The following is a 12,748-nucleotide window of genomic DNA, read 5'->3' as shown; positions in this document are numbered from 1 at the left end:
TGGTCCAACCTGGCACAGTCCTTGTGGGGGAGCAGATCACCCAAATAATGATCCAAATGATCCAAATCTCAGAGCTACAAAGCAGTAGGGGGTAGGCAGTACAGGGCCTACCATTTACCCACTGGGCCTCTTCTCTCTGCTTGGGCTCCCCGTGAGCACAGCTGAGGATCTGTCCCATGGTCTTTGGGTTATTAATGCGTATGGAAGATGACTATATAAAAATAAAATCCCTTTCCCGCATATAAGAATGTGCTCTGACTTTCTATTTTTGCCTGAAGTATTTAAAAAAAAAAGGGGGGGGGGGTTGGGGGGATCAGTGTATCTGAATGTTGAAGACTTCACCGGGAGAGAGTAATGGCTTTTGCCCAATTAAAAGGACAGGAAGTGAGAATATCACGTCTCTTGATATTCATAATAACAATAATAGCTTTCAGACACATACCATGATTCTGAACTGAAGGGCAGTTAATTGCAGACTTTCCCTTCCCGTTATTCAGAGTCAATGCAGAACCAGTAGAAGAAATACACTGAAATTAAACCTGGTCTACCTATATGTTTATATGGTACCAGGAACAGGGAGTCCTGGTTTTGGGACCCGCTACTGCTGTGCTGTCCTATAGCAGTGCGTATGGAGCAACTTGGGTGGAAAAGTTTCAAATTTGGCTTCACCGATCCCTTAATTGCCTAAACGTACAATCCAAATTTGTTTTAATATGTGAACTGTGTGTTCACAGATGTCGATGATGGGTGAGATTCTGTTTCTGTGCAAGTTGGGAACAAAATTCCCACTGGCCTCAGCAGGTCCCAGGTTTTCATCCTGTGCTTAAAATGTTCTTTGAGATACTCATTTATGTGACAGAGCTTGTCTTCTAAAAAATCTTGTTAGTACAATGCTCACAGTGGGTCCCCAGTGCAACATTTCTGGCAAGGGTCATTTAACCCAGTATTTATAGTTACATTATGAGGAACAGAGCAGTAATCACCCAGCTTTTAGAAAACTTCCATAAAACTGGATGATTTCTCCATTTGTCATTAAATGAAACCTGAGATGTGCTAAATTGCACTCACTGTTACTCATGGGGTGCGGTAGACATCGGGGCAGTACAAGGCAGGTACTGTACTAGCTCTGTGTAGAAGGTATCAAAGACATAAGAACAGCAGCCTCAGGCTGCTTCACCCTAAAGGCTTGAGCTGGTCCTGTGAAGAACAAATTCAGATGCCTCCCAGGTGTAAACAAATGAACAGAGGTTTGAGCAGAGTTTTTTTTTTTTTTTTATAAACATGACAAGGGAATTCATCTCCTGTGCTCAGTGTCTAGGCCAGGAAAACAGGGAGCGAATGATCTAAAAGAGATGAGCACTTGGAGAGTGCCTGAAGGAGAGCTGTTGGCTAAGGGAGAGCTGGACAGACGTGATACTGAGCATCAGCAATGCCCCCACGAAGCATGCAGTGAATGGATGGAAGCTAATGAACTGGAGAGACATAATCAGTGCTGAGTCCAAATGTGAACACTGTTCCATTACAGCTGCTCATTCTGAAGACTCGGTAGATAAAGCATTAAAATACTTCTGTAAATGACCCAAAATCTTCTCACCCCCATAAGGCTGAGATATTTCTTCCTTTTCTTCTTGCAAAAAGCTCTTAATCTTGATGTAGGCTACTCAAGAGGCTTCCAGAGGGCAAAATACCCAGTCAGATGAGCCAGATTTCTCATGTTCTGGACCCTGGAGCTAATTTTAAGATGCCAGCCCTATCAAGTGCTTCAGGAGAGGATGCTCTGCCCCTCCCAGCAGTAACCCACCTGCACGCTGGAGTCCTGGACCAGGCAGAGCTGCTCCTGTATCTTCTGGAGCTCCTCCTGCTGCCAGCGGATGTTAGCCTGCAGGATCCGCGTTCGCTGCTCTAGCTGGTCTTTGATGGTCTGGAACATGCTAAACTGCGCTGAGAACTGAAAAAAAGGGGAAAAAATCAGTCTTTATAATAGAAACGGGCCTCAGTATGACATTATTTTGAAAGAAGTTATTGGTTTCTTGATTGTAAAGCACAGTGAAAGGAATAAAGTACGTGTTTGTAATATAGTAACGTCTAGGCAGAGATAAATCTTTTCTATTTCCAATTTTACACACATATATTAAATTGCCTCAGTTATAGTGATCTTCTTACAACTGACCCTGTTCTTTTAGAGAATTATCAGAATGCCTGTTTTTGAGAGCATGCTGCTTTAAAATATCAAGAGCATCTTAACTCGGCGGCAAATGAGAGCATTATTATTATTAGCGTGTAGTTTGGAGCCCTTAGCATGGCAGAGCTGCATATTCCAAATGTGTTTTACCAACACTTTCCTTTTTCCTCACAAAAATAGCAGTGCTGCAATGGTTTATTCTGCTGATTACTTACTACGTGATCACGCAACAGCTGACCACAGTAAATATTTTCTACATTTCTGCATCTGAGTAGTGGCCAGGGTACAAGAAATACTCATTAAGTTATTTTTATACGTGACAAAAAAATAAATAGCCCAGCTCAGTGGGAGAAAGGCTATTCTAAATAATAATACAAAATGGAGATCGCTAATAAGGGTCAAGAAGAAAGTGCAACCTCCAGTAGCAACAATGCCTCGCACAAAGCAGAATCACTCCATAAGCATGGAGGGGACTAGCATGGCAACAAATTCCTAGCTTTATTTGGTATTTACAGCCATGATTCAAAGTCCACCAAAGTTAATTATTACTTTAATTGGCTTTGGAATCACTGCTTTGCATGATCTCATATTCCAAAAGTAAAAAAAACACACCGAGAAAAAAGCATGGTGTAATACTTCAAAGAAGTTCTGTGAGCATTTCGGTAATCAGGGCATCCAAGATGCCTCTGGAAACATGCAGTTCTGGGAACATCCAGGCAAAAAAATAAATAAAAGAAAACATTTTGCTATGACTTGCATGACTTGAAGATGGCGCATTGTTCCTGTGGTTATTTTCGTGGCTCTGTTCTGGGGGGTGAAATGATGCAAGCTGCTGGAGCCTTCCTGCTTAATGGAGTGGCACTTGCTTACACCATTTCTGGCTTTCACTTTTTTAATAGGAAAACAAAAATGGTAACAAGAAGGGAAAAAAGGAGCGCTCTGGTGCTAGCAACACTGTACAGATGAATGAAATTTCTGGGTACTTAGAGAAATCTAAATATGACAGGTCAGATTTGTATCAGCTAAGCGCTTGCTTTGCAACATCTAAATACGTGAAAGTACCTTCGCGTTCCCTCCAGCAAACAGCTGAAATCTCTGTGTAAATGTCCTTTAGGTGAGAAAGGAAGAGAACTTCAGTGGGTTTATTTATATTTACACGGCTGGAAGGTGTCTTTCCAGCCCAGCTCAGGAGGTCACCCTCCAAAGAGTTTCCTCGTGTGGCCACTTTGAGGGGAGGCTGGTTGCCAGCACTGGTTAGGGGAGAGGGGGGCTAAGGTGTCACATGCCGATGCTCTGGAGGCCCCCAGAGCCCACTTTGGTGGGAAAGACATCTGCGAGTGCTCGCAGCTTGCATGGTCTACCCAAGGAGATAACGTGAGCACGTTGCCTCTGGCACTGTTGTCAGCAGCACTGTCACCTGCAGCCCCATCCTCTCCCAGAGCAGAGTCAAAGCCCCCGGTGGGAAGTTGGTGTTGCTTCTAATTGGTGTTAAAGGGGAGAGCTCGGAGCTGGTTCTTGCTCTTTCTCTATTCCATGCAGAAAGCATTAACCTGAGTAATGGATGAGTGGGAACCTCTGATGTTTGGGAACGGAGGTAAGTGACTCCAAGGGGCTGCCTGCTCTGCTTGCTCGAGCCCCGTTCCGTGTTTCAGAAGAGACCTGGGCACCCTGGTCTTAGGAGTGGAATAATGCAATGTAGCAGTGGCTTGACTAGGTTAAATGCAGCCATGTCCTGCTTCAATGTGGGTCTGTACAGAAGGACATTTCAGAAAGCCAGGTCTTGGAACCTAATTCTCTCTGTATTAACTCTGTTACTGAGGTCTACTCTGAAGTCACTAAAAGAGTCTTTATCAGAAAGGAATTTAAAAAATTTTAGCCAAAAGCTTCATTTTGACTGCCTGGCTTGCTGATGGCAAACTTCTCATTAACATGTGAAGTCCCTGAAGAGACCTTGGGAAAGGAACCTGGTTTTCCTCAATTAATGAACGTAAGAAATTTTATAGCTGAAAATTTTATAATAATTTTGTACTTCAATAAGAAATGATTTCCATGTCCAAGACTTAGTTTTAAATATGAGTTTGCTTTTCAATATTGCACACAAAAATGTATTGCTGTTGATTTTAGATCATTAGTCCATGTTTTTTTTTCATCACCTTCTTATATTTAGCATATTCAGTATTGAATATGTATACTGAATATTCAGTATATAACCTAGTATTGTCTTTTTGTTTTCTTCTTCATGTTCCTTTCGTATTAATACGCTTGACAGCAACAACAATTGTATGGTCTACTGGAATGAGAGTTGCTAAGGAAGAGGATGAGGAACTCTCTTTTACTTTTTTCCCTTTTCCTCTCTGAAACCAAAGTTTCTTGATAACTCTAGCAGTGACCCCTGTGATTACAAAGCTTCTATTGCTTTTGTACAATGAGACAGCAACAGCAACTGACCTGCACAAGAGAGTATTTATCTCAAGATCATTAACTGTTTTACCAATTAAGGAAGAAATCTGTAATTGTATAATGCATTAAAAGAGCTCGACTCAAAATGTTCCACAGAAAACACTGCACAGCTTTAAGTCTGCCATTAACATCAGATGAGGTTGATATTTGTCTCACTAAGGTATTTACAAACTTCTGTGGGATCCTCAGAAAACTGCATGTTATAGCTCTCCCAGCTTCCCAGGTACAAACTGGAAAGACTCAACTGGTGAGATATCTATAATTGCAGAGGATCGCCAGTTTAATCAAGGTTTGTTAGTTCAGGGAAAATAATAATAACAAAGCAGTAATTTTAGTCTGCTCTCTTAAAAATAAAAATAAAAAATGAGTTTTTCATGCAGTCCAGGGAGTGGGACCGGCACATGTTGGGTGTGAGCACTCGGCACGGTCCCCATCAGAGATGTGATGAACAGGGGAGTTGGGCACCTCGAAGACATTCTGTTCCTACAAGTTTCAAGAAAATAGGTAGCTGGGTAAAGGCAAGAGACCCTATTTATTTTTTAGCTCGGTTTCCTAAAGAAATCAACCTTTCATTTCCTTCTGCCTTCCAGCTTCCGATCCTTCTGGCCGGTGCTAGAGACATGCAAGAGAGTTGCGAGAGCCTCAAGAGCACCAGGTTGCCGTAATGCCATGAAAGCTCCAGCTGAGCAGCGGCGAGAGGGACCCGCTCATTCCCCTCCTGCCACGCCAGTCCCTGGGAAACCAGGTTTCATTAGTTTTGCAGCTCACTGAACAACTTGTTCGTGGTTGTTGTTTTCCGAATAACACCTGCGCAATCCCAAACAGAATTATTAGTGCTGATTATTATTCAGTCATCAACATCCGCTGTGTTGTAGGGGATTTTAATTTATTACAATGAGGCAGACAAACAAACAAATATTCTAATAGGGAGCACTTGGTTTAAAGCAAACCATTTACATTCAGGCAGCACCTAGAACTGTGCTTTAGGGTTCGTTCAGATAGCCAGGTCAGGGTCTAAAACTGTATTTTGGCGGAGACAAAACCCACACAGCATTTGCTTGAAACAAAACCAAAGTTCAAGCAGATGGAGCCCGAAGCGAGCACTGGCTGCTCACTGCAGATGCTGCTGCCCTGGGCTGGGATGTTTGTCACAAGGACCCTCATCAGCGTGCTGGGGCCCTGAAGGTCCACAGGCTCAAGCATGTGTGTGTCTGGTGAGACCTTCACCTGAGGGTGGGGAGCAAAAAAGCCAGTGGGCAGCAGCTTCTGTGGCTTTTCCTGCACCAGCGTGCCCTTCCCACGGGGCTGCAGGATGTGGGTTTGTGGTGCTGTTTTCCTGCTTCACAAGAAGGGGAGCTCCAGCTTGAGCTTCTCCAAGTCACTGCTGAGTGACCGAGCTTTGCTGCTGGTCAAGAAGAGGGTTGCTGGGGGATTGGCCATGCAACTGAACGGCACTGGGAAGAAACGGAGCTGGAGCACCAGCAAGTGTTTTATTGGGAAGGGGTGGGGCGGCGGGGTTTTTGGTAAACAACTGGAAAGCATCTCTCCAGAAAGAGCTTTGGTAGAGAAGGGAGGGAAATAGAAGAGAGTCAAGCAGAACATGCACAGGTTTATAATAAATAAACTAATTGATGTTTGGAAATGCATTAATGAATAAAGGAGAGGAATATCTGTAAAAGAAAATGACTGCTCAGAGCAGGTAATTGATATGCTGTTTCTTCACTGCATGCCAGTGTGGAGTCGTGAAAAGAATATTAAGCACAAAAGATAAATGAGAATTTGTTATTTAAAAGCAGAGATCCTCAGGATTTTTTATGTTTTATATGCTACAGGAAGAAACTCTGAGATCTTGCAAGGGAGTACAGTGTACAAGAGGTAGAAGCAGCTTAGGTCCAGGACTCTGTCATTTCTAAAATCAGAGGATGATGAGATAGATATTCATCACAACATGACCACAGGGCAGAAACAATGAGATGAGAACACGGTACTCAAATTTACTCCTTCAAAATCCACTGCAAATGAAACACTGGCTTTTTGGGCCATCACCCACACTTGAGATGTGGGTTCACAGATTTCAGTGGAGGATTTTGTCTCTAGCGACATCCTCGTTGTTGCTAGCACACCCACAGAATAGGTGTTGTGGAACTTGTGTGCCTTTTGCTGCTGGCTAGCTGTGCTTCAGCAAAGCCAAATGGGTGTTTTAGGAGTGTCTTTGTTAGTTTTTGCTCTTAATTCTCATTGTAGCCTTGATTTTGAAGGGACCTGATTCTGTAGAAGCAAAGTTGAAAGCTGATTTTCCATCTCTGTTTTCTGTCCTCCTGTGAAGTAGATGTGTGTGTGCACTTGAACCTACTCACACCTGGGCTTCTGCTGTGAATGTCTGTATGCAAAAAAATATTTAAACACACAAGTGTACAATTCAGATTACTTTCCTACAACATTTTAGGAGTTTGAGAGCTGGTGGATTTGGGGATTTTATCTACTAAAGAAATAACCTAAAAACCCCAAAAGACCTGGAGTCTCATAATTAATTCATTTACTAGATGAAGGGAGAAAACACCAGGAGAGAAGCAAGTGACCTATTCCGCTTCCGAACCCCCAACTAACCTGTGCCAGTGGTGCAGGCTGACTTTGCAAAGTTGCTTGAGGCAGCAACTGCTGTGGAAGAAGCTCACATGAAGGCTGAGAAGGCAAAGAAGCCTAGGTTAAAAACAAAGCAAAACAAAACAAAACTTTATTTGTAAGTTTGTCTCCTTTAAATTCTAGGTTTCTTCTAATGCCTTGGCTTTTGTGCAAGTCATTTTGATTTGCTAAACTGCTTACGTGGCACATGCCTTATACCTTCTGCCTGTTCCTGTGGCTCTTGGGAGTTACCTGCAGAGCGGTAGGTTGGCTGAGTCTGTGTGCTGATAAGTCCTGCTGCGTGCTGGGTGTCCTTTGCAAGGGGGTGCTAGCCTCTGCAGTCAGCTTTGTTGGTGTAGCTGCAAGAAAAGTGTGGGTGAGTTCTCACAAACTGCAAATCATCGCCATTGGAATTCAGGATTACAGTGAGACCTGGCTAGAAATGATTACGGCCTGGCTGAATTCCAGATGGAGTTGAGGCTGTTCTTGTTGGCTTCAATGGGAGCAAAATTAAACTGATAAGGAGGGTCTGGGCAAAGATAAAAGTCAAAGGGATAGATCATGATTCCAATGGGCAGAGCAAAAGGACCCAAGAGCTGTTCTAGAGCAGCTGGAACTCCCTTGCATGGACCAAATAACTGTAAATTTTGGTTAGCTCATTGGCTTTTCTTCCAGATCAGGGAGCAGAAAGAGTGCATAAGGTGTGCTCAAGTCATGGCTGGAACATCCTTAATCTTGGCCAGAAGAGCTACCACCCTTAGGCTGCTATTATTCAGGTAAGTCAGGAGGGGCCTCTCATTGCTCATACTGACACCCTCAAATCGGAATATAGAAGTCTTTATTTTCATAACAGATCTAAACAGCTGGTCTCATGGCTAGTTCTGCTACCCATTTTCCAGTGTATGGATGGTCAAACTAGACCCTTCCATCTCGTACATTACCATTGTAGATGATGCACCTCATTGCCACTGACAAACACATATCAGTACCTCATGTTAATTTGCAGCCGTGGTATATAGACACGTATTCTGTAACTTGGCTAAATGCAAAATACCGCAGTAACCCAGGAATGCCACTCACATGCTGGGTCTGACTTGGGTGTGTGGGAAGATTTTGGTGAGCTCCTGGATGATACTGAGGGTGTCCGGCTAGCACTGAGGATTGAGGCACCAATATCAAGTGCATTAAAGTGCTGTTCAGGATCCAAGCTGGAGCTACTGTCCTAAAACAAGCAGAAAAGAGAATAGCTATTGCACCTGTCAGGGTAAAAATATTTTGAAATGCACCTAGTAATACTTGCAGACCCAGTTCTTTGGCCGGCCTAAAATTACTTGAGCAGAACTAATCCCAGGTAGGCCAGCAGAAGACTTGGGCACAAGTGTCGATGTCCCTTCCAAATAGCATCTAATTAATCCTCTTTCCAGTGAACTTTCACTGAGGTGGAAATAAATAGGAAGCTACTGCCAGAGTCCTTTTGCACATTCAGATGTTTTTCTGAATGTGTGTTTTGCATACAGTTGGACTTGACAGCAACTGCAACCTCTGTGAGACACTCAGCTGTGTGGAGCTTCTCTTTCTTAACTCAGCAGATGTCCTCGATGTAGCCAAGATGGACTGTCAGAACATGTCCAGATGAATCTCAGAACTGTAGCACTTTGCCAAGGAAACATGAAGATATATCACATTGCCCCTGCCCATACTCCACTTAATTTAAGGCTGTCTGTAATCTCCAGGTTTAACCTTTCATGAACTTATCTAATTTATTTTAAAATTATTCAAGTGAGCAATGAATTCTGAACTTGTTAGGGAATCCACTCAGAAAGACAATGCTGAAATTTTCAGTGATGTTAACATAGGAAATAGTTGCAATTACTACATGTATTTATGAAAAAAACTTGTCTCATTGTACCTTTAGTGCTGAGGACACAACCTCTGAGGACACTTCTTCCAAGCCCATCTCCTGTCTCCGCTCTACCCGAACATCTGCGTAACTGAATGTAAAATATAATTCTATGTATCAACACGGTACCGTTATATTTCACAAAATGTACTTCAAGCAAATAGAGGAAAAAAAATATTGTGAAATTTTACAGGTTAAATGAACAGCTTAAAAAAATCACGTCAGATGCAACTGCACAACATTTGAGAGACTATGGTTTAATTTTAATTCCTTTCTCTACCTATCTTTTTGAAATCAAGAAGTGTATTAAAGAGTAGAGGTCAAGTTCACATCCTAAAACTACTCTGCAACTTCACTGAAAAGCTTCCACATATCTCTTAAAAAAACAGAACAGAATAAAACAAAACAAAACAAAACTAAAAAAAAAAAAACAAACACCAAGGATTTAAGGAACAGAATAGTAGAGGGAGATGTCTATTCCCTATTTTTGCACAAGATGGAAAAATGCAATAGTTACTCTCCCCCTAAACTTGTGGTCAATAAATGACGCATAGAATAGAGCAAGGCTTAGTCAGAGTATTTTTCTACAATGCAGATTTCCTTCAGAGAGTTTAGGCTTCATTTCTGTAGCATAAAAGACACGTCACGTTTCTAAGAGGAAACGTTTGCAGTCATGAGGATGCCCTTGTCTTACTGCCCTTTACATCCCCGCTGGTTGATGACAGTTTCCATACCTTACCACCATGTGTGTGCACACAATGAACTCTGGCTTGGAGTTCCACTGGTGGTACGTGATATAGTAATGGGTCTGGAGCCAGATCCACTGCTGTCCTTTGGTCAGAAACCGATAGCAACACGACTTCCCCTTGCCAAACTGCATCACTGTCAGGACAGAGTACACACAGCTGGTCACACGGTTATCAGCGTGAGAAGGACATGAAATATGAACAGTGTTACAAAGGTGTCCACGGCCCCACTGGTTCCCAAGGGAGATCAGAGCCCGAGTACCTTTTGAGTGTGTGGGCCTGTGAATCTTAGGATAGAGACGATCATAACGATCCGTAGGTGCCTTCTTCTGACAACTTGAACAGTACATTCTTTAACAGTACAATTAACTTTAATGCTAGACACAATTGCATTAATGTCTGCTACAACTTAAACATAAATCTTTCCCTGGTTTATGTGCTGCTCACATACTGCTTAATGAGGCATCTGGGATTAATTTCTAAGAGTGATCATCTGAAGATCTATAGCAGAAAAGTACAGGATAAAAATACTTGAAAAGATGAGTATTCCGTATGGATGGATTTTAGTGACTGCAGAATGAAGTGAGTATACGAGATAACATTGTGCAAACACAGAAATCATTTGAAACTGAAAGAAAATTCCCAGACTGACAAGAATTTGAAGTACAGTAAACTGTGGTATATTATAAGTTTCAAAGACTCAAGGACAAAACTAATGTCTGCTTTTTGTTCCAGCGATTTCAAGGGGATCCCAAAGATGCACATATTTAGCCTTTCTGTATTTTAATGTCAACATATAAAAAACTAATTTTGGCCAGATATTTTCAGGCCACCCAGAGGCAGTAAGACTGAGATGTTCCAGTCAAGCCTATAAGTAAATATTTAAAAAGGATTGCCTCATTTTCTTTACTTAGTGAGAGAGCTTTCCAATTAAATCTTAATAGTCTATCTTTAAATAATCACAGGTAATGTCAATGCCAAATACTTGGTGAGCAACATTACAGTAAATAATCTGCAAGAATTTTACAAAATGCAATCTCCTCAGAAATTGCTTGATCTATTCCTGCATATTCTTCACTAATAGAGCAGGGGTCAAATCTGGCATATTTTATCAATTCAGTGAGTCTCACTGACTACTTCTGGGAATAGGGGAGGTGAAAGTGCTCGTTTCAGAGCTGGAGGAATATGGCCCAGATGCTGATCAGCTGCGATGCACCCGATATGCTATAAATACACTAAGGCATATGGCTGTGAGGCAAAGGCTGGAACCTCACCTTCTGAGTTTTACACCTATTTTAACTGAAACTACATTTTACTGAAAAGAGGTATCCTGGTTAATTAATGGAAATGTGGGTTCTGCAATACTTACGGTGTTCATGGCACCTTGCGAGCAGCTCTAGGTCATCTATATGGTAATAGTCATAGCCAGAAGTACCCAGCACTTCAAAAGGCAAGTATCCTATAATCGGCGGTGCTCTGCATTTAGGCACAAGATAAGTGAATTCATACAACCAGGAAACAAACAGTGTCTCTGCATGTTGACATGGATATGCTAAAAGCCCAGATCTACTCTCACTCATAGGCATATAGTCCCAGCTGCCAGGGGACGTGATCCTGACTTTGCCCTGTTGTGCCTGGAATACCCGGCTGGGGTTTGCCTTGCATATGGGACCCGTACCAGCACAACAGTGCCTGTGGGCACCTTCCTCCCAGCACAAAACCTGTGATAAACCCTTCTTTTCAAGGAAAAGATGCTGGTGGAAAGCAGCTCTGTTTCTATGGGGCCTTCACGTGAAAACCTGCGGCAAAGGAGTTGTAACTCAGTGGGAACTGCACACGCAGTCATGGGCTGGAGTTTGAAAGAACGATTTCCACAGCTGTATAATAAGGAGTTGTTTTTGCTCTGGGACAGGTTTCAGTCCATTGATATTTTTAAAACAAACAAGAACAAGGTAATCACAAATTCTGCCTGAGAAGCAGTATAGCTTTCTTTTAGAAGACGGATAAAAATAAATGCAAGGTAGAATAGTAAACATCAGCTTTTGTAGGAACTTCAGTGGTAGTCCTCCTGTTCATGTGATTTAGATGTGAAACATAACACCATTTGAGAGAATTGCACTTATGAAAATAGCAGTAAACAAGCACAAAACACAATCAAGAGTGCTTTTCTTGTCACCAACCTGTGATCCAGGAATAAAAATTTCCATTCCAGACTGTGTCTTGACGTGAATTCCTCTAAAGGTTCTTCCACGATGCACATCTCCTGTGTGGTGAAGAAAACTGACTTACTGAGAGGTGCAGTTTCACCTTTCTACTTCATCTAGCTTTTGTTAGCAATAAATACACAGTACATAAGGAGATAAAACAGAGGATTCATACATTTCCTGCTAATTACAAAGAGCAATCTATTGCATCTCTTCCTGTGTCATCGGTCCCTTTCCCCTCATCAGGGTCACATCTGACCCCAATTCCTCCCACCCTGTCCAGCATACCCAATGCCTTTGCCTCTCCCCTCAAGCTCCCTCTGCCTATTGCCTCTGATCTGTCCCCCATTTCTGAGGAGGAAACAAGGCCTGGGTTCTTCATAAATTCAAGTGTGAAAGTAGGGGGTGAGACAGTGAGTGAAGGTGCCCTGCAATCCCTCTGTGGTCAGACAGGCATCTTCAAGGCTCAATTCCTGCTCCTCTAGCTGCCTAGAGTGAGCCTGCAGACCCCTGGCCCGGGACTTGCCAGCATCAGTGCTCAGGATTTGGAGGTGTCCATGTTTCCCATTTCCCCGTGTTTCTCAAGTGCTGGCTGCACAGTGGCGAAAGACTTCATGCGTACCTTAAATTCCTC

At 42.6% G+C, this 12,748-nt stretch overlaps 1 protein-coding gene across 4 annotated transcripts in view; it reads right to left on the bottom strand.

Annotated features, from left to right (window-relative positions):
- Window positions 1-12,748, bottom strand: part of NPAS2 (neuronal PAS domain protein 2) — a 99,132-nt gene that overhangs the window by 9,635 nt on the left and 76,749 nt on the right. For 3 of the 4 annotated variants that reach the window (XM_066984227.1, XM_066984243.1, XM_066984250.1), the window contains 8 exons: window positions 12,091-12,173; window positions 11,280-11,386; window positions 9,899-10,046; window positions 9,174-9,255; window positions 8,345-8,486; window positions 7,517-7,623; window positions 7,250-7,342; window positions 1,802-1,948 (listed from right to left, as the gene is read on the bottom strand). In XM_066984227.1, the coding sequence (XP_066840328.1) occupies window positions 1,802-1,948; window positions 7,250-7,342; window positions 7,517-7,623; window positions 8,345-8,486; window positions 9,174-9,255; window positions 9,899-10,046; window positions 11,280-11,386; window positions 12,091-12,173 (909 nt within the window). The remainder of the gene's footprint in view (window positions 1-1,801; window positions 1,949-7,249; window positions 7,343-7,516; window positions 7,624-8,344; window positions 8,487-9,173; window positions 9,256-9,898; window positions 10,047-11,279; window positions 11,387-12,090; window positions 12,174-12,748) is intronic. The other variant, XM_066984235.1, reaches the window with a different exon arrangement.

Source organism: Anser cygnoides, chromosome 1, assembly GCF_040182565.1.
Source record: "Anser cygnoides isolate HZ-2024a breed goose chromosome 1, Taihu_goose_T2T_genome, whole genome shotgun sequence".
NCBI classification, from domain to species: domain Eukaryota; kingdom Metazoa; phylum Chordata; class Aves; order Anseriformes; family Anatidae; genus Anser; species Anser cygnoides.
Note: the sequence above shows the minus strand (reverse complement) of the source record. Positions and strands in the feature narration are given on the sequence as shown.